At 43.8% G+C, this 26063-nt stretch overlaps 1 protein-coding gene across 6 annotated transcripts in view; it reads left to right on the forward strand.

The window, feature by feature from the left end:
- The window catches only part of RALGPS2 (Ral GEF with PH domain and SH3 binding motif 2), a 279035-nt gene that overhangs the window by 26638 nt on the left and 226334 nt on the right, over window positions 1-26063 (forward strand). For 4 of the 6 annotated variants that reach the window (XM_073356496.1, XM_073356498.1, XM_073356497.1 and 1 more), the window contains exons 2-4: window positions 12766-12921; window positions 13139-13219; window positions 14779-14918. The exons of 1 other annotated variant lie outside the window; for it this stretch is intronic. In XM_073356496.1, coding sequence (XP_073212597.1) covers window positions 14862-14918 — 57 coding nt within the window. In that variant the 5' untranslated portion in view covers window positions 12766-12921; window positions 13139-13219; window positions 14779-14861. Of the gene's footprint in view, window positions 1-12391; window positions 12647-12765; window positions 12922-13138; window positions 13220-14778; window positions 14919-26063 lie in introns of those variants that run through there. One more of the 6 variants, XM_073356495.2, reaches the window with a different exon arrangement.

Consider the following 26063-nt stretch of genomic DNA (forward strand, 5'->3'; position numbering starts at 1 on the left):
TCCATCACAGGGTCCAGTGTTGGTGCAGTACTCGGTACCGCGACAACCTCCTGTACTTCAGACTTCACACCCATCTGCACTGTCAAAGGGGAAGCCTGCAATTTTGGCTGCACTATACTCTTTCCCAGGTTGGCACTGATCTCAGGTACCGTCGGCAGCAGCCTTCACTCTGACTGGGTGCAACCTGGAAATGGGGTACCGGTAGCTCTCTCATTGAGATGCTGTTACAAGCTGCAAACCTCTACAGGTACTGCACTTACACAGCCATCCACAGGCACGGACACACCCAGCCAAGTTACATGAATGCTTCCCCTAGCCGCTCATGAACTAACAATAGAGAGGCTCCAGCCAATTTCCCCAGCATAGGACCACAGAGCTGTATTGTCCTGCCTTGGTCAGAATCCTGACCAGTGTAAGTTTATTACCCAGTCCACCCTCAATGTGGAGAGCACATGCGTGAGCTTTTTTACACTGAGCAGATTCCCCAAGCACTTCAACCAAAACACTGTTTAAGGTAAAATATAAAACAGATTTATTAACTACAGAAAGATTTTAAATAATTATAAGTAATAAGTGTACAGATCAAAGTTGGTTACCGAAGAAATAAAAGAAAAATCGCAATCTGAGTTCTATAAACTAGACAAGATTTGAATCAAGCAGTGTCTTGCCCTGATGGTATAGTTCCTTAATACAAGCTGGGATTCTCCTTTCCAGCCTGGGATCACCTCCCCAGCTCAGTCTTCGTTCTCCAGATGTGTTTCCAGGTGTTGAGTTGGGTGGAGGGGAGGAGGAGAGGCCCAGTGATGATGTCACTTCCCCTCTTTTATAGTTTCTTCCAGCTTGCTGGAAACATCTATGCTTGTGCTTGGGTCAAGCAGTCTCCATTGTCTGTGTGCTATCTCTGAGAAGTCTCCATTGTATATGGTTCTTGGGATGGTCCTTGGGTATGTGGATTCCTGTAATGGGCCATCAGCAGTCAGGCTCCTCCGTTATTGCACCTGAAAGGCTGGTTGTGGGTGTTCCCAACCTTACAACATATTTCAGTAACACACACATAGGAAAATTTCATAACTTCCCATACAGTGATAGCACATACAATCCAACAGGATATTAATGTTCAACAGATCACCTTTTAAAATGATACCTCACAAGGCATACTTTGTACAAAACATATCATAATTATATGACAGTGGTGAATATAGGGTTTCCAGTGTGCTGCTTTGAAGCATAGCGTTCCACATCCCCTTGGTCAGCAGAGGGTGATTCATTCTCTCCTGAATCGGAGATTGGCTCCAATGTTTCCTTGCCTTGGAGCTGGTTATGCTACTCCTCACCTAAGTGTTATTACTCTGGGTTGCTTTGGGATCCTCTGGCTGGAATGGGATTGGGCATGTGGCCAGGACCAGTTCAGTGGTCCTTTTAAAACACCTGGGGATTTCCCCTGGTTTCTAGGTCTTACTCAAAGCATTCCTTCTCTGGGTCATCAGAGAGGCATGGAGAATCTACTCGCCAGGAGCTGCCTTTTCTCAAATCTGCTATTGAGCCCGGTGCAAGCAGAAAAACGTGGTTCAGGAGAAGTCTGTTGGACAGCTAGTGGAAGATTGGCAGCCTCAACCCTCTGCTGACATCCTCCTCCCTTCAGAGGCACCTCACTCCCTCCCAATTATTATAGAGCTCACCAAGAGCTATTAGAGAGGGTTGCCTCAGGTTTGGAGATACAGGGGGAGGAGGTTAAGGAGTCCTCCCATCATCTTTCTGATATTTTGGCTGCCACTGGGATGCCTTACTGAATGGGCTGCAAAATCATCTTACTAATAAGTCGCTCTGGTAGACTTCTTTGTCCCTTCGTCCCATCTCAAAAAGTTCTGAATGTAAATATTATGTTCCCTCCCAGGCATGGGCAGTGGGTATAAGAGGCCAGAGGATGCTAAGCTTCCCCAATAGCTGTCCTGCCGCCTTTTGAGCATGCTGCTACCAAAAGGGTGCCCTAGCTGTGCTCTGCCCCAAAGCCCTCTCCCACTCATCCTCCTCCTGCCTGAGGCCCCACCCTCCCTCTGCCTCTTCTTTTCCCGCTCTGCCCTCATGGGGGCCTCAGTGGAGGGAGCGAACAGGCACATGGGGATGGTGAGTGGCAGGCTGGAGGGCAGGCAAGGGGGAGGAGGCCGAGTGGGAGTGAGCCTCAGGGCGGGCCACGGTCTGGGCTTGCCCAGCCTCCCCAAATGGAGGAGTCACTAGCTGTCTATACCCCGGGGTTTGACTATCTATATTCCTGTTTCACCCTGCGTTTTTTGATGGTGCCAGTAGCCAGTGAAAAGAAATAACAAGGCCAACAGGTGGCAACCCCCAAATCAAAGGATTCTAAAAAATTAATTTGATAGAAAAGTTTATTCATTGCAACTCAGGATTGCGAACCAACAAACTCTTTTGAGTGTTATGATTGTAACATTTGGGACTCCTTGCTCAAGTTTAAGGACATGTTGCTGGAGGACACTAGGCAGGAGTTCTTCGCTTTAGCTGATGAGGGGAAATGGGTAGCGAGAACTTGGCTGCAGGCTGGACCAGATGTGGAGGACTCAGCTGCTAGGACCATGACTTCTGCGATTTCTATGTGCAGGAGCTCTTGGCTTCAGTCCTCAGGGCTTCTGCATGAGGTTCAGCAAACAATTTGACTTGCCCTTTGAGGGTGAACAGCTTCTAAACTCCATGGGTTGAAGGATTCTAAGGCAACTTTAAACTTTTTGGGATTATATACTCCTACCCCATCCAGGAAACACACTTTCACCCACAGCAGACCCATTGGTACTCTGCCCCTCTTCCTTGCCAGGATCCACAAAGAAAGAAAAGTAGGGGTTATGGACACAGCCATCTCCTCCTCCTGCTTCTATGTGAATGCTTGCTCCATCTAGATACCCAGGGATTGCTAAACAGGTGATTTGATGGGTTGATCGAGGACGCTGTACCAGTTTCCAGGATGCCAGAATCCATCTCCCTCTGTTCACAGTCTGTGCCACTTCCTCAGTGCTTGTTCCTGGATTACTTCAGACTGATGGGTCTTAAGCACAGTGGAAGTGGGATATACCCTCCAATTTGTTTCTCCTCCTCCCTTCCATACTCCCTCCCCTCTTCAGGGACCATTCTCATGAGGATCTCCTTTTCCAGGTTTATTCTTTCCTTCAGATAGAAACCATAGAGGAGGTTCTTCAGTATCACAGACGGGAGGGGATTCTGTTTCCATTATTTCCTAATCCTGAAAGCAAAAGGAGGTCTCAGACCAATTTATACTTATGCCAGCTAAGCAGATATCACATAAAGTGTTGCATCATCACCCTGGCTTCCGTTATTCGATCCCTGAAGACTGGTATGCTACTCTCGACTTAAATCACCACATGAAAGTAGGCACTTTATCAAGGTCACAAAGTATCTCAGATTCATAATGAAGCATGTTTATTGCCAGTTCACCGTGCTGCCATTTGGCCTGTCAGCATCTCCTCAGGTTTTCACAAAACGTATAACAGTAAATAGCAGCTTTCCTGAGGATGCTACAGGTGCAAATTTACCCTTATTTGGATGACTGGCTGGTCAGAGGTTGGTCCAGGGCTCAGGTACTGTCCAGTTTGTCTATCATCCAGTCAACTTAGAAAAAAATCTACCCTACGTCCAGTTCAGAGGATAGAGTTTATAGGAGCAGTCCTGGACTCTACTCAAGCCAGAGCTTTACTTCTGGACACAAGGTCCCAAACAATTTGAGTTCTTGCTGTAGATCTCCAGGCCCACCCAGTCACAAGAGCTCGAAACTGCATGAGGCTCTTGGGACAAATGGCCACATACACATACGTAGTCTGGCATGCCAGAGTACATCTCAGATTTCTTTCAAGTTGGCTAGCCTCCTGTTTATTCTCCAGGTCATCACTATTTGAGTTCTGTACTGAACAAGCCCTCTTGCGTATTCACTTCTCTAGATAGGTGGACAGACCCATTCAGTGTATAGGCAGGCATTCTGTTTGCTCTCAACCTTCATAAGAATATAAGAATGGCTATACTGGGTCAGAGTAGTGGTCTGTCTAGCCCAGTAACCAGTCTTTTCACAGTGGTCAATGCCAGATGCTTCAAAGGGAATGAACAGCACAGGGCAATTCTCAACTGATCCAGCCCGTCATCTTGCAGTCAGAGGCTTAGGGACGCCCAGAACATGGGGTTGCATCCCTGGTCATCTTGACTCATAGCTATTGGTGGACCTATCCTCCATAAACCTACCTAGTTTCTTTTTTGAACCCAGTTATACTTTTGGCCTTGGCAACGAGTTGCACAGACTGACTGTGTGGTGTGTGAAGAAGTATTTACGTGTGTGTGTGTGTGTGTGTGTGTGTTAAACCTGTGGCCTGTTAATTTCATTGGGTGACCCCTGGTTCTTGGTTTATGTGAAGGGGTAAATAACACTTCCTTATTCAGTTTCTCCACACCATTCATGGTTTCTCATATCCCCCTAAGTCATCTCTTTTTCCAAGCAGAACAGTCAGTCTTTTTAATTTATCCTCATATGGAAGCTGTTACATGTTCTTAATCTCTTTTGTTGCTCTTCTCTGTACCTTTTCCATTTCTAATATATCTTTGAGAGGGGGTTACCAGAACTGCATTCAGGATTCAAGGTGTGCGCATACCATGGATTTTTATATAGCAGCATTATGATATTTTATTGTATTATCTATCCCTTTCCTAATGGTTCCCATTGTTCTGTTAGCTTTATTTATTTATTTATTTTGCTGCTGCTGCACATTGCATGGATATTTTCAGAGAATTATCCACAATGACTCCAAGATCTTTCTTGAGTGGTAGCAACTGCCCCATCATTTTGTATGTATAGTTGTGATGGCTTTCCAGTATATGTTACTTGCATTTATCAGTACCGAATGTCATCTGCCATTTTGTTGCCCAGTCACCCAGTTTTGTAAGATCCCTTTCTAACTCTTTGCAGTCTGCTTTGGACTTATCTGTCTTAATTTTTTATTGTCTGCAAATTTTGCTGCCTTACCGTTTACCCCTTTTATCAGATCGTTTATGAATGTATGTCATGCTGTATGGAGTAGCTCATGACCTGTGAGTGCCTACTTCAAAAAAGCAGGGCAGACACTCCAAACTTGTGGTATTTTCTGTATTTAGATTTCACCAAGCCAGTAACAAGTGTGAACTCCTAAAATACTGCAGATAGTCCCATTAGACACTCGAGTCTATTTTGCAACCCAGGCAAGCTGCACTATGTGATGATGGTCCCTTACACTCTGTCTCAAGAGACCATTCACTCACCCAGGTCTATTTGCATCCTAGATTTCAGAGCAAAGAAAATACTGGTAGCCAATTCTGTAATAAATTAACTAAAGGTTTATTAGCTGGGGAAAAGAAATGAGTTATTGAGAGTTTAAATCAGATAAAATATGTGTACAGGTGAGTCTGTCTATAATTCCAAATGGTAGCAGAGATGTAGTTGTCCAAGTGTCTCTCAGGGCTACCCAGGATAACTCTGGGGATCTCTGTCTTCTCTTTCAGTTATTCTGCCACGTTAAAATCCAAACAGTTCAGAGATAAAGATTTTTTTCCTTGTGTAAATACTTAAAGCTTCTCTCAGAAAAAAGGCTGACAGGATCACTACCCATGTGGGCTCTTTTTTTTTTTTATGATGGAGAGTGAGAAATGCATTTAGAACCTTTGATCTTCGATCATCCCACACAGTGACCATTTGCTTTGAAATTAGCACTTTTCTGATAGTTCTTCTTTTGCATTGCACAAGGCTTCTTTCTCATTTGATGGATTATTTAGTTACAGGAGTATACACAATGTAAATGTTAGCTATTACATTATAACAGCATGCAGATAAGTGAAAACAATGCATGCAGCACACCACTGGTGTTTAAACTTCATAAAAACTGAATACATTGTTGTACATTTAAACAATCACTTTTGACATGTACTAATACACAAGTGAATTGACGTGGCTTCCAGCTATGCATTTGTAAGTGTTCAGTGATGCCTGGGGCTTTACACTATATCCACTGTGTTCCCCTTACCCATGTTTGTTGACCTCAAAGAATTTTAATAGATTTGTGAGGCATGATTTCCCATTACAAAAGCCATGTTGACTCTTCCCCAGCAAATTGTGTTCATCTATGTGTCTGATAAATCTTTATTTTTTATTTTTTAAATACAGTTTCAACCAATTTGCCAGATACTGAAGTTAGGCCTACTGGCCTGTAATTGCCAGGATCACCTTTGGAACCTTTTTCTTAAAATCAGTGTCACATTAGTTATCCTCCAATCATCTGGTGCAGAAGCTGATTTAAATGGTTTACATACCATAGTTAGTAGTTTCCTGACATTAGTGATGGATATGTCTGTCTGGAGGTGAGAGCTCATCTGGGTCCACTCCAGACTCAAGGTTCATGGTCCTCATGGGACCTGTTTCTGCATATTAATGTCAGGGAGTTAAGGGCTGTCCACCTAGCCTGTCAGGCTTTTCTATCTTAGGTAAAGGGAAGAAGCCTGTTTGTTCTCACAGATGACACAGTGGCAATATTCTCTCATTGGGCAGTGAGGAGCCCAGTCTTTTGTGCTTTGTTATGAGGCAATTCGGTAATGGAATTTTTTCATTGCCGATGTAATCAGTCTCAAAGTCTCTTGCCTTCCAGAGGTGCAAAACAAGCTTGCAGATTGTTCGAGTCGCCATGAGTGATCTCTCCACCTGGATGTAGCCAGGGCTGTTTTCCATCAGTGGGGGAATCCTCCAATAGACCCATTCACAACCAAAGCCAATGGGAAATGCCACCAGTTTTGTTCCGTACAAGGTCGCAGTCCTGGTTCCATCACAGACACTTTCCTACTATCCTGGTTGAACAAGCTCTGCTATGCTTTTCCTCAAAGTCCACTGCTACTCTGAGTTGTTGCTAACCATAAAATGAGACCTGCCCGGGTTATACGAATAGCCCCAGCCTGGCCCCGGCAGCACTGGTTCTCCAGTCTCCTGAATCTGTCGGTGGAGGCTCTGATTTCACTTCTGTTGGACCCAGAAATAATTTTGCAGGATCATGGTTGGCTGTCCCATCCGAACCTGTGGGCACTTCATTTAACAGCTTGGAGCAAGTTCACCATGTCTTGTTAAATAATAGGTAGCCTTTCACCAGGAATACTTAAATTTTGAAATGGAAGCATTTTTTCATCTTATCGCATCAGTTCGAGGTTTCCTCAATCCAGCATAGCCTGGACTATCTATTGCACCTAAAACATCAAGGGTTGGCGATTAGTTCTATCTAGGTCCACTTGGCAGCAACATTAGCTTTCCATCTTCATGTGAACAACTGTTCTACATGTTCCAACAATATCGCAATCAGATTTTTTTAAAGTCCTGGAAAAGTTGTATCCTCAGATAAGGAAACTGGTTCCCTGCAGCACTTGAACTTTAATTTTGTCAAAGTTTATGATACTTCCATTTGAGACTTTAGCAGTGTGCTACTTACTACATGTATTACTGGAAGTTGGCTTTTTTAGTAGCAATCACTTCAGCCAGGAGTGTGGCTGAACTGTGTGCTTTGGCATCTGAACCTCCTTATAAAATTTTCTTCAAGGACAAAGTGTATCTACGCCCTATCTAAGATTTCTCACTAAAGTGGTATCTAATTTTCATGTTAGCCAGTCAATTTACTTACATATGTTTTACCCAAAACCCAATGCCAATAGAGAGGAGCAACACCTGTGCATGCTAGATATTAGAGGACCTTGGGTGTTTGTCAAGGTTCCTTCCCCACTCTGAACTCTAGGGTACAGATGTGGGGACCTGCATGAAAGACCCCCTAAGCTTATTCTTACCAGCTTAGGTTAAAAACTTCCCCAAAGTACAAACTTTGCCTTGTCCTTGAACCCTATGCTGCCACCACAAAGCGTGTTAAACAAAAAACAGGGAAAGAGCCCACTTGGAGACGTCTTCCCCCAAAATATCCCCCCAAGCCCCCATACACCTCTTTTCCTGGGGAAGGCTTGATAAAAATCCTCACCAATTTGTACAGGTGAACACAGACCCAAACCCTTGGATCTTAAGAACAATGAAAAATCAGTCAGGTTCTTAAAAGAAGAATTTTAATTAAAGAAAAGGTAAGAGAATCACCTCTGTAAAATCAGGATGGTAAATACCTTACAGGACAATCCAACTCAAAATATAGAGAATCTCTCTAGGCAAAACCTTAAGTTACAAAAAGACACAAAAACAGGAATATACATTCCACTCAGCACAGCTTATTTTACCAGCCATTTAACAAAAGGAAATCTAATGCATTTCTAGCTAGATTACTTACTAACTTAACAAAGTTTCTGAGACTGCATTCCTGATCTGTTCCCAGCAAAAGCATTGCACAGACATACAGACCCTTTGTTCCCCCCCCGTCCAGATTTGAAAGTATCTTGTCCCCTCATTGGTCATTTTGGTCAGGTGCCAGCGAGGTTATCTTAGCTTCTTAAGCTTTTACAGGTGAAAGGGTTTTGCCTCTGGCCAGGAGGGATTTTATAGCACTGTAAACAGACAGGTGGTTACCCTTCCCTTTATTTTTATGACAGTGTTCTACATAGGTAGGACTAAACAATTCCATTTGTCAACCCAACTGTTCATGGCCATCACAAACAGGATGAAGGCTCTCCCAGTATCATCAGAGAGAATTTCATTATGAATAGCCTCCTGTATTTGTGTATGTTGTTAGCTGGCTGGCATTTCCACACGGAGCAAAGTAACATGGCATTCCACAACATCGCAATGAGCCTTGTCAGTGTTTCTTGCGCAAGTCCCTATCTAGGACACTTGTAAAGTGGTAACTATAAGTCCCAGCTTCACATCCCCATTCTGGAGTCTCTTTTAAGTTTGGATGAGCTATGCGTGTACATAGATTCCCATGACTTCTGCTTCGTAGCTTGTGAGCCACCAAGAGTGGAATGGACATGTGCAATCGCTCAAAGAGGATAAAACGGTTACTAACCTTCCATGATTGTTGTTTTTCAAGATCTGTAGCACATGTCCATTCCACAACCCACTTTCCTACCCCTCTAGGTTGGAGTTGTATGGCAAAAAGGAAAGGGGGAGGGCAGGTTTTGGGGAAGTTGGACCCTTTATAGTGGCATGCAGTGATGTGCAATGGCAGAGGGTGTTTGAGCCAGACTGATGGATAACACTGAGGGAGAATTTTCCAGTGACTGAGTGTGGAGTGCACAAACACCGGGTGGTATGGACATGTGCAACACATCTCAAACAACAGCTTTGGAAGATTAGTAGCTATTTTTTTTTCTTGCTTTTTCAACTCACGATTGGTCTCTTATCTTTGAATGAACTAGTCTGTGAGCTGAACTAGTTGAATAAACTGAAATAAAGAAAATGTCTGCATCTGATAGCAGCAGTCTCTTCTGCAAATGCTGGTTTAGCATTCCAACAATGCCTGGTTCCAAGTGTTTGCCAATGACTTTCACGAGTTCAGTGATACAAGTTTCTTTAAAACTTTGCAGCAAATGTACTGCTTAATATTATTTTTTTTAAATTTTCTTAATTTAAATGATTTTAATAGGGCATAATAAATGTAGACTTTAACATAAATTGTCACTTTAATAAAAACAAACCTATTTATAATTACATCCAGGTTTATATATTTTTTTAAAATCAGGTTCTAATAGAAGTCCAATTCTCTCTCTTTTAAAGATCAACTTTTTTTATCCACCATGGGGCAGCTGGTGGTAAATCCTTCTCCAGTTCATGAGCTTGCAAAATAAGACAAAACTCATTTCCAAAGACCTCCCAGATTCTGGCTATGTCTACACTAGAAACCTTACAGCGGCACAGCTGTACCACTGCAGCTGAGCTACTGCAAGGTCTCCTGTGTAGACTCTCTATGCCCCTAGGGGAGAGAGCTCTCGCACTGGTATAATTTAAACCACCCCCAATGAGTGGCAATAGTTGTGTCAACGGGAGAGCATCTCCTGCTGACATAGCGCTGTCCACACTGGTGCTTCTGTTGGTGCAACTTATGTCAGTCAGGAGTGTGGTTTATTCACACCCCTGACTGACACAAGTTTTACTGAAGAAACCCTAGTGTAGGCATAGCTTAAGAGTTAATTTTTTTAAATAATAGTCTAGTCACACTTAAAAGTATTTAGTGACCCCAAAAAAACAACCTTCAATAATGCAGAGTTTAGGTAGCCCTTCACTGACAAAAGCACTGGTGGGGACAGTGCTATATCCGCAGGAGATGCTCTTCTGCCAATATAGCTACTGCTGCTCATTGGGGGTGCTTTAATTATGCCAGCTAGAGAGCTCTCCCGCTAGCATACAGCAGCTACACAGGAGAGTTTACAGCAGTACAGTGCAGCTGTACTACTGTAAAGTCCAAAGTGTAGACATAAATTCCAGTCTGCTGTTCTTTCCTCTGGTCTATGATTTGGATCACTAATGCTGTTCCATGCCCCCACTATTCTAGAACACTTAGAATAATTGTTCTTTAAATAGAAAAGTCTTGTCAGCCTCCACTGTAGTAGAGCTAGCTCTCTGCTTTAATATTGTATGAAATTAATCATCAGCAACTGCTTTGCTATATCCTGATTCCCAGCACAGGATAATCCTGAAATACAGGAAGCTCTAAGAGGGGTGAAGTGGGCCATTCAACTCAATATGATGTTCTGGGCTAATGAGAGCACCCTGTAGAGATGAGAACAGCCTGAAACAATAGCTCTCAGACATATGAACTGCTCCATTCATCTCAATGGGTGTTCCCATCCCCCTTCCCCAGTGTTTGAAAAACCTGTGATATGTATAAATCATACCTGTTCTCACCTCCTTGCTCCAGTCTCAGCAGTGTGTTCTTGGTACATGCTCCTAGCATGTCTATTCTCAGCTCCCCATCCCAAGCGGCAGGACCACAGAGCTTGAACCCCAGATGTCCGCTCACGTGTAGAGAAGGGAGAGACTGGCACAGACCCCTTCAGAGGGTCACGGTCCCCCAAATATGGGCTCTTGCTCCTCTGTTCATGCATGCTTGCATGCTCTGTGTACCTTGTGACCATTAGGCACGCGCCTGAAATGAAAGCTAAATTCTTTGGTGAATACCGTTCTGAATTTTGCTCCCCTAAAGGGGCAGTGGGCAGACCCTAGTTGGGGGTAACTCTTGAGCGACTGAGACCCTTGTTACAGGATCGGAGCACTGGTTTGATAGCCAAGTCTGGGCAAAAAAAGGACAATATGTCAGCCTTAAGAGAACTGTTTTTTCAGATTGCTATATCTTGGGAACCCCTCAGTCAAAATACCTCAAATGTGGCTCCTTAACTGTACCCTGTGCCCATATGAGGCACACCACATTTCAAGGCAATCTGAGTAACCGTGCCGGAGCATGTAGAAGAGCTGAGTTTTAAACAGAAAGCTGGTCTTGCCCTTAGCTATAGCAGGCCTGACAATCCGCTATAATAAACTCAGAGTTTGTCTATGCTTACAGCGGCACCAGTGCAGTGGCACTGGTTAGTGAAGACACTATCCATGCCAATAGGAGCGCTTCTCCCATCGGCATAGGTACTCCACCTCCCCAAGAGGTGGCAGCTGTGTTGACAGGAGAAGCCCACCCTTTAACACAGCGGTGTCTATGCTGGGGGTTAGGTCACTATGACTGTGTCGCTCAGGGGTGTGAATTTTCCACACCCCTTAGTGACGTAGTTATACTGACACAAGTTTGTAGTGTAGATGAGAGCTCAGCAAGGTTCACTGAATGTTTTTAATTAGTTTTATTTCTCTAGCGCTTATATGGAAGATAAAATGAATGAGAGAAGAAGATACTACATCATGGTTTCAGTCTGTTCTGATTTAATTAAAAAATAATAGCTAAGGCAGTAAAATAAAATACATTTTTTTTTAACGTAACCCCTTCACAAAGAATCACAAAACAGAAGGTACATAGAAATCAAATAGGCTGGTGGGTGATCCTGAAAAAATGAGAGGCTTTTTAGAAGCAAATTTTTGTGGACAAAGGTCATGCATAGAAAATTTGTGCAGAAAAGCTATCTGATTATAGTATTCACAAAAACACCAAGGAATCTGGTGGCACCTTAAAGACTAACAGATTTATTTGGGCATAAGTTTTTGTGGGTAAAAAACCACTTCTTCAGATGCATGGAGTGAAAATTACAGATGTAGACATTATATACTGCCCAAATAAATCTTAGTCTTTAAGGTTCCACCGGACTCCTTGTCGTTTTTGTGGATACAGACTAACACGGCTACCCCCGATACCTGATTGTAGTATTGTATTTGCTGTCTCTCATAACTTTTTAAAAAAGACAAATGATCGCTGACATTGTTTGAGGGGAAACACACATTTTTCAATGGAAAGCCCTTAGCTGACAGTTGCAGTCACAGCTCCCTGAAACATGTGTGCGACTGTTTGTGTTTGGTTCATTCCACTTGCTGCTTTAAATAGTCCTGTCCTTCTGGTGGATCCATGCATGCATTGTGAGAGACAGGGGCTGCTTCCTTGCATGACTGCGTGCAGACACTATGGCAGAAAGCTATCACCTCCTGCTGATTAACTCTTGGTCTGAGGTCAGCGTCAACTTTGAGTACTGCTACTTTTGAATGGTGGTGGTCAAGGAGGTAAGGAACTTGTTTATTACTGTAATTCATTTTTAAGTTGCATTTTATTTTTCTGTTTTGTTGTGAGTGGGGTTTTTGAAGCTGAGCTAATAGTTTTCTTCTCTCATGGTTCCCTCTAGGATTCAGAGAACAGGAGTGGTTCATGTCCAGAGTGAAGACTTGCTCCTGGACACTTCTGTCTTGCATCTCATCTGATGCAGTGGGGTCCATGGGATGTACCAGTCTTCAGGCGATGGAAGTGGGGAAATCACCGGGTGCTGGAGTACCATGAGGAGGTAATTTGAGAGCTGAGATTAATCTGGGGACATGAGGATTGGGGAATTGCCTGACTGTATATCTTCACTAGTGCCCCTCTAAAAAAAGAACAGGAGTACTTGTGGCACCTTAGAGACTAACAAATTGCCACAAGCACTCCTGTTCTTTTTGCGGATACAGACTAACGCGGCTGCTACTCTGAAACCTGTGATAATGCCCCTCTGTTTTCCTTTTCAGAATTCAGGAACGTGGGAGAGGTGCATCAAAGCAGCTACTGGATTATTGTGCCAACAAGTAGTAAAACAAGCACATTCACAGGTTATATATGTATAATGGCTGCTTAATTTTTCTTTTTTTCTTTTTTTTTTTTTTCCCCTGTAAACCCTCTGGAGGGGAAAACTAAACAAGAATATATTTAAGCTAAACATTTTTTTTGTATTTAATGTTTTTTGTAAAAGCTGATAAAATGTTTATTAAACATATATTTTGTCCCTCATTATTGCTCTTTGGATTGTAGCTACTGTGATTGGGTTTATACTGGACAGAGTTGAGACCATCCAAGTACATCATTGATTGCTTTTGTGCAACTGATAATGTGTGAACAGAGTTGGCATGTAACCACTATTGATAGGTTGTTGCTGTCTAAACTACTTGCAGTAGCATGGCTGCTCTAAATTGTATCAGTGGACCAGCTTAGCATAGATCGGGCAAGGGTTGGTTGAGAGCAGAGAGATCTTGAAAGCCTCAGGATGTGGGCTTGTGTTGCAAATCCTCCTCATTTTTTTTTCTTTCCTGCAATGACTTTTTAATTATCAGATTACTCCTGGGCATGTTGAATTATTTAAATTTTAGTTCTTGCAGTTTCTTGCTCTTTAGGATTACATATTTGTCAGATGTACTAATGAAGATTACTGCAAGTAATTTAAAACTCATCTATACATGTTTACTATTGTGTTTTTGGAAAAAATTCCATGGAATGGATTAACTTTATTTTGTGTCTTTCTTGTGGCCTTTTATTGCAGTTTTAATATTAAACGTTGAAAGTCTTATTGGATTGTTTATAGTTACGTTAAACTGTCTGTTTTCCAGTTAAGTGTAGCCCTGACACATTTCTGACTTGACTTTTATATTTTAAAGTTATAATTCATAAATAGCAAATTCAGGAAATGTAATTAATCAGTACTCTGATTAAATACAAATGTAGATACCAATAAAAGCTAAGATAGGATCTGTTTCTCAACACTAGGGAGCACTAATATTTCATGAAATTGAAAACAAAACAAACCTTTATTGCAGGGGTGGCCAACCTGAGCTGGAGAAGGAGTGAGAATTTACCAATGTACATTGCCAAAGAGCCACAATAATATGTCAGCAGCCCCCCGCTCCCAGTGTCTCCCGCCCACTGGCAGCCCTGCTGATCAGTGCCGCCTCCTCTCTCCCCGCACCTCCCAATCAGCTGTTTCGTGGCATGCAGGAGGCTCCGGGGGGGGGGGGGGAGGAGCGAGGGCATAGCAGGCTCAGGGGAGAGGGCAGGAAGGGGTGGAGTGGGGGAGGGCCTGTGGCAGAGCCAGGGGTTGAGTAGTGAGCACCGCCCCGGCTCACTGGAAAGTTGGCGCCTGTAGCTCTAGCCCTGGAGTCGACTCCTATACAAGGAGCCGCATATTAACTTCTGAAGAGCTGCATGTGGCTCCGGAGCCACAGGTTGACCACCCCTGCTTTACTGTATCAGTAGCATTCATATAGAAATAAATAATTTTATTGCTTCGACTGTCTCAAAATATTTTTTGTTACCAAACAGTTTTTCGGTGCAGAAATGAAAACAACAAGCAGCATTATTATAAGAATACAATTTCTGACTTCTTTTCATTTTCTTGTAGGAATGATTACTCTGTTGCCTTGGAAATGAAGTGATTACCCTGCTGGTGTAAATGTAGGGCAGAAGATCAATGGTGTGGGCAGTATGGAGCTAACGAACGGGCAGTCGAGCAATGTTAATATTGTCGCTACTGCTTCAGAGGTAAGGACTACAAGCCTACAGCCCCTTATTAGTTGGTCAGATATTTAAATCCATAAAATGTATAGGGTTACAAACTGCCCCCTCCTCCCCAAATTGAAACAGTGACTTTTTTTCTTTCTACAAAGATACATTGTGCAGCAGGGTCTTATTCTGTGGATTGTCTCTGACATTTGACAATTCATATTTAATTTAGTTCAAAATTTTGAGTTTTTAGAATGCTTACCAGCCAGGAGCATGAATCAGCCTGTGTGGATTTATCATAGGCAATAAGTGCCCCTCCTCAGTTTCTATGGATGTGGTAGAAGCTTTTCGGCTCTTGTTGTGTCTGTTTATTCTATCAAACTGTGCCTGGTGTGTAAAAGGAGTCTTACTGAAAACCCTTACGCAGTTCCAATTTTTATTTTATACTTAACTTTTGAAAATAATTTCAAGCTCAGTAAATGGATGAGGCTTTGGCACGCTTTTGTTGATGAAGCTCCTCATATCAGCTGTCTTCTCCAAAGCTTTGTCACACTGCCTGGGTGCCACAGGTGGAGTGTTAGAGCCTCTCTAAAGCACACACTGTAGTCTTGCTTATAGTGGAGCATCTCTCTTCCTGTTGCTTGTCTCAGTCCTCTTGGTGCCCCCACCCTGGCCTTTCCAGAGCCTTCAAATAGACTCTTGTTTCTTCGGTCCTTTGCTTATAGGCTGTATGTTGCACATACAGCAGACCCTATGGTGGGTTACTTGATTGCCCTTTCTCATTTAACAGCAGTTAGAAAGACACATGAAGTACTTTTCATGGATAAGCCATAGGACATTCACGCTGCTGAGCTATGTGCTTGGGAAATGGGCTCCTACCTTTGTAGTGGGTTCTGGTTTAAGGGTAGGGGCTTGTTATATCTTATTCAGTACCCTGTTTTTATCTTCAGGAGACCTTAGGATGTGATGGTGACAAGACAAATGTCCCTTGCTTCCTGGATGATCAGGATGAATCATAAGGTTCTCCATAAATATATTTCCTCAGAGATAGATGTTATATGAGTAGAGATAACACACCCCATGTGCTTCCACTGAGAACTAGAGATTGACTTCCATCCAGAAATCGCCCACTTTTTTTTTTAGGCTTCTCATTCAATGAGTCTTGGTCCTTTCTAGGAACAGGAGGACCAAGAAGATATGGTGATGTTATCAAAGAGCTTTATTTGGACCCCATCTCCCTATAACATATAAGGGAAGTTAGGGTCAGTGTGGTGGATTCATGAATCCTTAATGTAGTTTAGAGGGCCTCCAGGATCTGTCTTATAAAATTTTTCCAATTCAGTCCTTCCCTGAAGTATGATTTTAGGTACCATAATATCAGGAAAACTTAAAACTGGAATGGAATTGGTGAAATTCCAACTGGCAAAGTGTGCGGGGAGGGAGGGTGTGTTGAGAACATATCTACTTCTATAGCAAGGTGACTGACTGCACAAAGCTCAGAATTCTAGAAGAACATCACTCCCCATTCTTATTGGTGTCTTTGTGTGTACTACTTTTGGCACAGTGTGTGATGTGTCTTCACATTGCTGGTTTTCATGTTTAGCTCTGTCTGGATGACTGGCTGATCAAGGACAGTACTTGTCATGGATGTGAGTGTTACTGTCAGAAGCTGTCACAAAGGTTTGGAGTAAACACTTCAAGTATGTGTCAGTATAGATTCCACTGCTGGTGTACATGTGTCTAAAGCACATGAGATTGGATTTTTTTTTTGAATAGCAGTGTTTGTTGAGGCTAATCATTTGCTCAGTGCCTCCTCATTCTCTTGTGTAAGGGCATAAAGGGTGGAGTGACTGTAACACTACTTCAGTTTCCTCTTACTTCCATGTCAGTGAGATGGGACTCAGTGAGTGTCTGACCCGCTACTTCTGCTGAGCTTCAAACTCTCTTCCTTTTCTTGACTAGTTTGCCAAAGAGAATTTATCTTTGCCCTCCTTGTCCCCTAATTTCTTTAATTTGCACAATTCTGCAAAAAAGAGACTCACCCCGTACAGCGGGTGAGGGGCCTTGTCCTGACTGCTATGATGTTTAAATCCTTAGAGTTTAAAGAGCAAGGGTGGTTTAGTGATTAGCTTCAGACTTGGAAGACCTGCGTTCAAGTCTCTGCTCCACCAGAGACTTCCTGTGTGACCTTGGGCAAGTCACTTGGCCAGTCTGCCTTAGTTCCCTATCTGTAGCATGGGGATAATAATACTTCCCTACCTCACAGGGATGTTGTGAGAATAAAAACTTTATAGATTAGAAAGTGCTTTGAGGTCTACTGATGAGAAGTGCTGTATAAGAACTAGGTAATATATTAAACACTGCCTGACCTGCAACAGATTCATCCCCTTGGTCAATAAAATAGCCACTGACTAAGCCCATCTGGGGGAGAGTAACATCCCCGAAATGGGTTAATATGCATATCCTTCTTGAATGCTCTCAAGTCAAGGGTCATGCCGCTGAAGCTGTAACTGCTTGGGCAAACCGTGTGTCTCTTCAGATCCAGAGGAGATGGCCCCCTCCAAAAAAATCAGCTGAAAGGGTCATTGTTGGCTAGGGTTCCCTTGAGCATGCTCTGGGGCCCTGTGGCCCTACAAAGGCAGGAAAGAATCATCATAGAATCATAGAATATCCAGGTTGGAAGGGACTTCAAGAGGTCATCTAGTCCAACCCCCTGCTCAAAGTAGGACCAGTCCCCAACTAAATCATCTCAGCCAGGGCTTTGTCAAGCCGGATCTTAAAAACCTCTAAGGAAGGAGATTCCACCACCTCCCTAGGTAACCCATTCCAGTGCTTCACCACCCTCCTCGTGAAAAAGTTTTTCCTAATATCCAACCTAAATCTCCCCCACTGCAACTTGAGACCATTACTCCTTGTTCTGTCATCTGCTACCACTGAGAACAGTTTAGATCCATCCTCTTTGGAACCCCCTTTCAGGTAGTTGAAAGCAGCTATCAGATCCCCCTCATTCTTCTCTTCTGCAGACTAAACAATCCCAGTTCCCTCAGCCTCTCCTCATAAGTCATGTGTTCCAGTCCCCTAATCATTTTTGTTGCCCTCCGCTAGGCGCTTTCCAATTTTTCCACATCCTTCTTGTAGTGTGAGTCCCAAAACTGGACACAGTACTCCAGATGAGGCCTCACCAGTGTCGAATAGAGGGTAACGATCACGTCCCTCGATCTGCTGGCAATGCCCCTACTTATACAGCCCAAAATGCCATTGGCCTTCTTGGCAAAAAGGGCACACTGTTGATTCATATCCAGCTTCTCGTCCACTGTAACGCGTAGGTCCTTTTCTGCAGAGCTGCTGCCTAGCCATTTGGTCCCTAGTCTGTAGTGGTGCATGGGAGTCTTCCATCCTAAGTGCAGGACTCTGCACTTGTCCTTGTTGAACCTCATCAGATTTCTTTTGGCCCAATCCTCTAATTTGTCTAGGTCCTCTGTATCCTATCCCTACCCTCCAGCGTATCTACCTCTCCTCCCAGTTGAGTGTCATCTGCAAACTTGCAGTGCGTGCAATTCATGCCATCCTCCAGATCATTAATGAAGATATTGAACAAAACCAGCCCCAGGATCAACCCTTGGGGCACTCCACTTGATACTGGCTGCCAACTAGACATGGAGCCATTGATCACTACCCATTGAGCCCGACAATCTAGCCAGCTTTCTATCCACCCTATAGTCCATTCATCCAGCCCATACTACTTTAACATGCTGGCAAGAATACTGTGGGAGACCGTGTCAAAAGCTTTGCTAAAGTCAAGGAATAACACGTCCACTGCTTTCCCTTCATCCACAGAACCAGTTATCTCATCATAGAAGGCAATTAGATTAGTCAGGCATGACTTGCCCTTGGTGAATCCATGCTGACTGTTCCTGATCACTTTCCTCTAAGTGCTTCAGAATTGATTCCTTGAGGACCTGCTCCATGATTTTTCCAGGGTTTGAGATGAGGCTGACTGGCCTCTAGTTCCCTGGATCCTCCTTCTTCCCTTTTTTAAAGATGGGCGCTACATTAGCCTTTTTCCGGGGCTTCCCCCGATCCCCATGAGTTTTCAAAGACAATGGCCAATGGCTCTGCAGTCACATCCGCCAACTCCTTTAGCACTCTCGGATGCAGTGCATCGGGCCCAATGGACTTGTGCTCGTCCAGCTTTTCTAAATAGTCCCGAACCACTTCTTTCCCCATGGAGGGCTGGTCATCTTCTCCCCATGCTGTGCTGCCCAGTGCAGTAGTCTGGGAGCTGTCCTTGTTTGTGAAGACAGAGGCAAAAAAAGCATTGAGTGTATTAGCTTTTTCCATATCCTCTCTCACTAGGTTGCCTCCCTCATTCAATAAGGGGCCCACATTTTCCTTGACTTTCTTCTTGTTGATAACATACCTGAAGAAACCCTTCTTCTTACTCTTAACATCTCTTGCTGCAAGTCCAAGTGTGATTTGGCCTTCCTGATTTCACACCTGCATGCTTGAACAATATTTTAATACTCCTCCCTGGTTATTTGTCCAATCTTCCACTTCTTGTAAGATGCCATCAGTTGACACAGACTACTTTTGGCATGTGTTGCTACAACGCAATCACTGGAGCTGACAATGCCAACATCAGCTCCTTAAACTTGGCACTAGCCTCAACACCAAGAACTCTGGAACTGATGTCATCATTGGTGCTAGCGTTGGTGCCACACCATGAGGGCATGACCAAAAAGAGCCCCAACCCTGCTCCAAGCCTGAAGAGACATTGTCCAGTAAAGAAGGGATGCATCACTCCTCCAAAGACAGGGTGTCTAAGTCATCTGAGAGTGTTGCACATTAATCGGACATCGGCGCCAACTAAGGTGCCTGCACCAACAGCCATTCTGATTACAAGCCTGAGATAAGTGTGTGTGTTTTCCTCAGCTCCCGTCCCCTAATGCTCCTACTCTACTTGCGCTAAATTGATGACATCTTCATCATCTGGACCTATGGAAAAGAAGCCCTTGAGGAATTCCACCATGATTTCAACAATTTCCATCCCACCATCAACCTCAGCCTAGACCAATCCACACAAGTGGTCCATTTCCTGGACACTACAGTGCTAATAAGCGATGGTCGCATAAACACCACCCTATACCGGAAACCTACTGACCACTATACTTAGCTACATGCCTCCAGCTTCCATCCAGGACACCACACGATCCATTAGAATCATAGAATATCAGGGTTGGAAGGGACCTCAGGAGGTCATCTAGTCCAACTCCCTGCACAAAGCAGGACCAATCCCCAATTTTTGCCCCAGATCCCTAAATGGCCCCCTCAAGGAATGAACTCACAACCCTGGGTTTAGCAGGCCAATGCTCAAACCACTGAGCTATCCCTCCCCCAATTGTCTACATTGTCTACAGCCAAGCTCTAAGGTACAACCGTATTTACTCCAGTCCCTCAGACAGAGACAAACATCTACAAGATCTCGATCAAGCATTCTTAAAACTACAATACCCACCTGCTGAAGTGAAGAAACAGATTGACAGAGCCAGAAGAATACCCAGAAGTCACCTACTACAGGACAGGTCCAACAAAGAAAATAACAGAGTGCCACTAGCTGTCACCTTCAGCCCCCAACTAAAACCCCTCCAGCGCATCATCAAAGATTTACAACCTATCCTGAAAAATGATCCCTCACTTTCACAGATCTTGGAAGACAGGCCATTCCTTGCTTACAGACGGCCCCCCAACCAGAAGCAAATACTCTCCAGCAACCACACAACAAAAACACTAACCCAGGAACCTATCCTTACAACAAAGCCCGATGCCAACTCTGTCCATATATTTATTCAAGAGACACCCTCATAGGACCTAATCACATTAGCCACGCTATCAGGGGCTGGTTCACCTGCACATCTACCAATGTGGTATATGCCATCATGTGCTAGCAGTGCCCCTCTGCCATGTACATTGGGCAAACCGGACACAAATCTGATATTGGGAATCATAACGTTCAAAAACCGGTAGGAGAACACTTCAATCTCTTTGGTCACTTGATTACAGACCTAAAAGTGGCAATTCTTCAACAAAAAACCTTCAAAAACAGACTCCAACAAGAACTGCTGAGCTTGAATTAGTATGCAAACTAGATACCAATAACTTGGGTTTGAATAGAGACTTGGAGTGGCTGGGTCATTACACATATTGAATCTATTTCCCCATGTCACACCTTCTTGTCAACTGTGTAAATGGGCCATCTTGATGATCACTACAAAAGTTTTTTTTTTCTCCTGCTGATAATAGCTCATCTTAATTAGTTACCCTCTTATAGTTTGTATGGCAACTTCCTCGTTTGTGTGTGTGTGTATGTGTGTGTGTGTATATGTGTATGTGTGTATATATATATATATATATATATATATATATATATATATATATATATATATATATATATATATATATATAAAATCTTCTTACTATATGTTCCATTCTGTGCATCCGATGAAGTGGGCTGTAGCCCACGAAAGCTTATGCTCTAATAAATTTTAGTCTCTAAGGTGCCACAAGTACTCCTGTTCTTTTTTTTCATTGTGGTTGATACTGTGAATGAACGTGGCAGATAGCACCATGTTGAATCGACTCCATACGATAAAGACTTAAAGCATCTTGATTTATTTGGCTGTAAGTCATACTCATTAGCTACCTTACTATTTAGGATCGCCAGTTATCAAGCCTTCATGGTGAAATAAAGCCATGTCATCTATTCAAAGTTGAATGCCTTTATTGATCATCTTCCAACAGACTAGAGGGAGCAAGTCCAGGCAATCATTGCAGAGTGCCAACTGCTCGCAAGACCATCTCCACAGGCCTTGCTAATACTGTCACTCTTTGTATCTCTATGTTGGTAGTCATAAGGAGGGTCTCCTGGGTTCATCGCTCAGGTTTTCCGAGGGAAGTCCAAAATATAGTTGAGGGCTTTCCATTTGATGGATCAGAGTTGTTTGTGGAAAAAACTGATGAATTCGTGCATATCTTAAACTCTAGAGCCAGGGTGCACTGTCTGGGAATTTACACCCCTGCACAAAAAAGAAAGTTCAGTAAGTTCCAGATAGCATAGAGATCTCATTCCATACAGTTTCCCACCTCCCAGAGACATTACAAACCACAGCATAAGAGACGATTCCAGAAGAAGAGACCAGTTACTTTTCAGGCATTGCCCTTACAACCTACCACTTCGAAACACCAGTTTTGATGGGTTGGTCGAGGTGCTGAGTTACCATCCCCATTCTTATCTGCTGTAACAGTCTGCATGTTTCCCTCGCTTCAGTGACCATCTTCCTCATTTCCATCAGAACTGGGAACATATCACTATGGACAAGTGGGCGTTGGGAGATCATTTCAACAGGATACTCTATTCACTTCCCTCCCCCCATCCCAATCTTCTTCCCTGACCCTCTTCAGGGACCCCTCTTATGAGCACCTTTTGCAACAGGAAATTTACTCTTTCCCGAATCTGGGTGCTGTAGAACCAGTTACCATGCAACACAGAAGAAAGTATTTATTCCAGGTACTTCCTTGTTCCAAAAAAGAATGGGAGTTGGAGACCTAATCTAGATCCAAGATTAGTCAACAAATTCGTAAAGATTCAGCAGTTCAAAATGGTATCTCTTGCAACAATAAATTCCATCATTGGACCCAAGGGGACTGGCTCTTGGCCCTCAACCTTCAAGACACTTATTTCCAAATAGCGATACATCATTCCCACAGAAGGGTCCTACATTTCACTCTGGGTCAAGAGCACTTGGAATACAGGGTGCTTCTGTTTGGTCTTTTGCATGCCCTTCGTGTGTTCTCAAAAGTTCCTTTTATGGTAGCTGCTCATCTTGGCGCACAAGGAATTCTGATTTTCCCATACCTTGACAATTGCCTGCTGAAAGGGTGGTCATTCAGCGAATCTTCAACAGTCACTCAGAGGGCCTTAGACCTATTTCTCAGACTGGGACTACAATTAAACATCCAAAAATCCACCTTAACCCTGGTGTAAGGTTTGGAGTTCATAGAGCTTACCTCAATGCAGTAATGTCCAAAGCATTTCTCCCTTTGCACAGGTTCATAACCCTAGCCAACTTAGTCACTGCAGTCCGAGCCAGAAATTGTCTCCAGCTTTTGGGACATATGGTACCTGGGCACCGTAGTAATAAATTATGCAAGGCTTTACATGTACTGCCTCCAAGGGTGGCTCAAACTGTGTATTCACCAAGCAAATACAGTTTAAACAAACTACTCTCCATGCCTTCGGTAGTGTGTTTAAAATAAATATTTAAATAAATAAAAAATCGCTTGACTGGTGGAATAACCCTCACAGTGTTTGTGCAGGGGTTGTCTTTGCTCAACCATCTCCAACATCAGTAGTAACAATGGATACATCCCTACTGGGATGGGGAGCTCACCTATATGTTCACGCTGTTCAAGGAAGGTGTCTCCTCTCAAGTCCACCCTGCACATCAAGTTGCTGGAACTCAAAGCAGTCAGAAATGCCTGTATCCATTTCTTCTTGCTGATAGTGTACATACATAAAGATCATGATGGGCAACATGTCATGCATATTTTACACAAACAGTCAGGGGAGAGCGAGATTGCCTTCCCTCTGTGCCAAAGCAGCAAGTCTTTAGAATTGGTGCAGATCAACAACTTTGCAGCTTACCTTTTGGGTGTACAAAACATCACAGCGGATACCCTCATAAGATCAAAAGTGGGAAGTTAGATCTCACTATATTCCACCACATATTTCAATATTGGGACATCCCACAGATGGACCTGCTCGCCACAGCCAGGAACAAGAAGTGCTCCCAGTCCTGTTTGAGAGGCGGTCTGTGTCACAACTCCCTGGCAGAAGCCTTTCTCTTTCGTCGGACTCCAAGCCTTCCGTGTGCATTTCTCCCGATTCCCCTGATATCCAAGCTACTGTTCAAGATAAACAAAGCCAAAGCCGTTCTCGTAGTTCAGGTGTACGCTGAGATAAACAACGTTTCCTAACACTCAACTCATTGTTTGTCAACCAATCACTCTCTGGACCATCCCTCATCTCCTCTGTCAGGATGCTGGTCAAATCCATCACCTCAAACTCGGGGTTCTCAAGCTCAAGGCATGACTGATAGACTGTTTGCAGGGTTAGAAACAGTCCGTTCTGAGGGTGTAGAGAGTGCTGTTACACAGCAGGAAACAATTGACTTGTGACACACATACACAAAAGTGGATGAGATTCAAACTCTGGTGTGACTTAAAGCATCTTTCACCTACATCCTCTGTTATCATTTGTCCTAGATTACATCGTAGAGGTAAAAGACAGGATTATCTTTAAACTCTGTAAAAGTGCATTTGGCAGCAATTACAGGTTTCCATCATACAGTAGAAGGTTTTTCTGTCTTTGCTCATCCTACAACAAGGAGGTTTCTCAAGGGACTGGATAACCTCTTCCCACAAGTCAGATGCCGTACGTTGGCATGAGATCTCAACTTGGTACTCATATGTCTTACGAGGCCTCCCTTTGAACCTATGGCCGCCTGCTTCCTTTTATACCTGTTTATGAAATCTGCATTTGTAGTAGCCATTAGTACTACTTGAAGAGTGGGTGAGGTAGGGTGTCTGATAGCATCCCTCTCCTCTCTCCCCCACCCCCTTCACAGTCACCTTTAAGAATAAGGTTAACGCAGTGACTATATCCCAAGTTCCTGCCAACGGTGTCTTTGGGCTTCCACATGTCAACCTATTCACCTTCCAGTTTTCTTCCCTAAGTCACACTGGTTTGTGTAAAAGAGATGCTACATTACATACACTTGATGTAAAAGTCTAATGCCCTCCTGATTTAGACAGGACTAACCCCTGTAGGAAATCTCTGATTATTTCTCTCCATTGCAGAGAACTAAGGGATCTCTGCCTTCCAAGCAAAGACTCTCTAGGTGGATATCTGGCTGCATTGCCTACTGCTATCAATCTCATGATCTTCAGCTTCCCTAGAGTATTTACTCACTCTTCTTTAATAGCCTTTTCTTAAGTACTTGCCCATTGCAGAAATATGTAGAGCCATGACTTGGACATCCATTCCTTTGATTGCTGAACACTGTGCTATCACTTGTGCCTGAGCTTCTGATGCCATATTTGGCTCTATTGGCCTATCTTCGATCCTAGACTCAACTCCAAAGCCGCATCCCTCTGTAGAGGGTACTGCTCGATAGTCACCTAGAGTGGAGCACCCATAGTCCCTACTCGAAGAAGGGAAGGTTACTGACCCTGTGCAATAATTGTGGTTTTTCAAGATGTGTCCCCCTATGGGTGATCCAATACTCACCCTCCTCCCCTCTGCTTCATAGTTCTTTACAACTGGTTCCATGGCAGAGAAGGTAATATCTTTTACTGGACCAGTTTCTGTTGGTGAGAGGGACAAGCTTTCAAGCTTACCCTGAACTTTTCTTTAGATCTGGAAAACTAACTCAGGCCCAGTCTGCACTATAGAGTTAGGTTGACATAAGGCAGCTTACATTGACCTAACTCTGTCAGTGTCTACACCACAGTGGTGCTCTTGCCGATATAAGTCATCCACTACATTGACTTAACTCCACCTCCCTGAGAGGCATAGTGCTTAGGTCGATGTAGTTAGGGCAACACAGTGTCCATGTGGACACTGCGGTTACTTACATCTTCTGACTGTCAGCCTCCTGTGGGGCTGACAGCTGAAGCTCTGCCCCTGCCCTGACAGTCCGAGCTGTCAACCAGTTGTTGGGCTTACAGCTGCACACCCCCCACCCCACCCGGTGCCTGTGGCTCGAGCTGTCTGCCCGGCATGGGGCTCACAATGGGAGCTTCTCCCCCTCTTCCCACCAGCACCAGACTCAATTTCACAGCAGGGAGCCTACCAGCTGTGAAATTGACATTCTTGTCAGTTTCACAGCTACTATTTCACTTTTCTCTGCCTGTCAGTTCTGGGGCAGGGGGACTCCAGCTGTGAGCCCCAAGCTGTTGTCAGTGCCCCACAATACCGTACTATAATCGATGCAAACAGTCCTGGTGAGGATGCGGAGCACCAGCAGAAGGAAGCTAGTGTGGACACCAGCCCCTGATTTAATTTCTGTGGTGGCTGTAGGTCATCTAACTTAAATTGACCTAATTTTGTAAAGTAGACAAGCCCTC

Source organism: Lepidochelys kempii, chromosome 8, assembly GCF_965140285.1.
Source record: "Lepidochelys kempii isolate rLepKem1 chromosome 8, rLepKem1.hap1, whole genome shotgun sequence".
Lineage (NCBI taxonomy): Eukaryota > Metazoa > Chordata > Testudines > Cheloniidae > Lepidochelys > Lepidochelys kempii.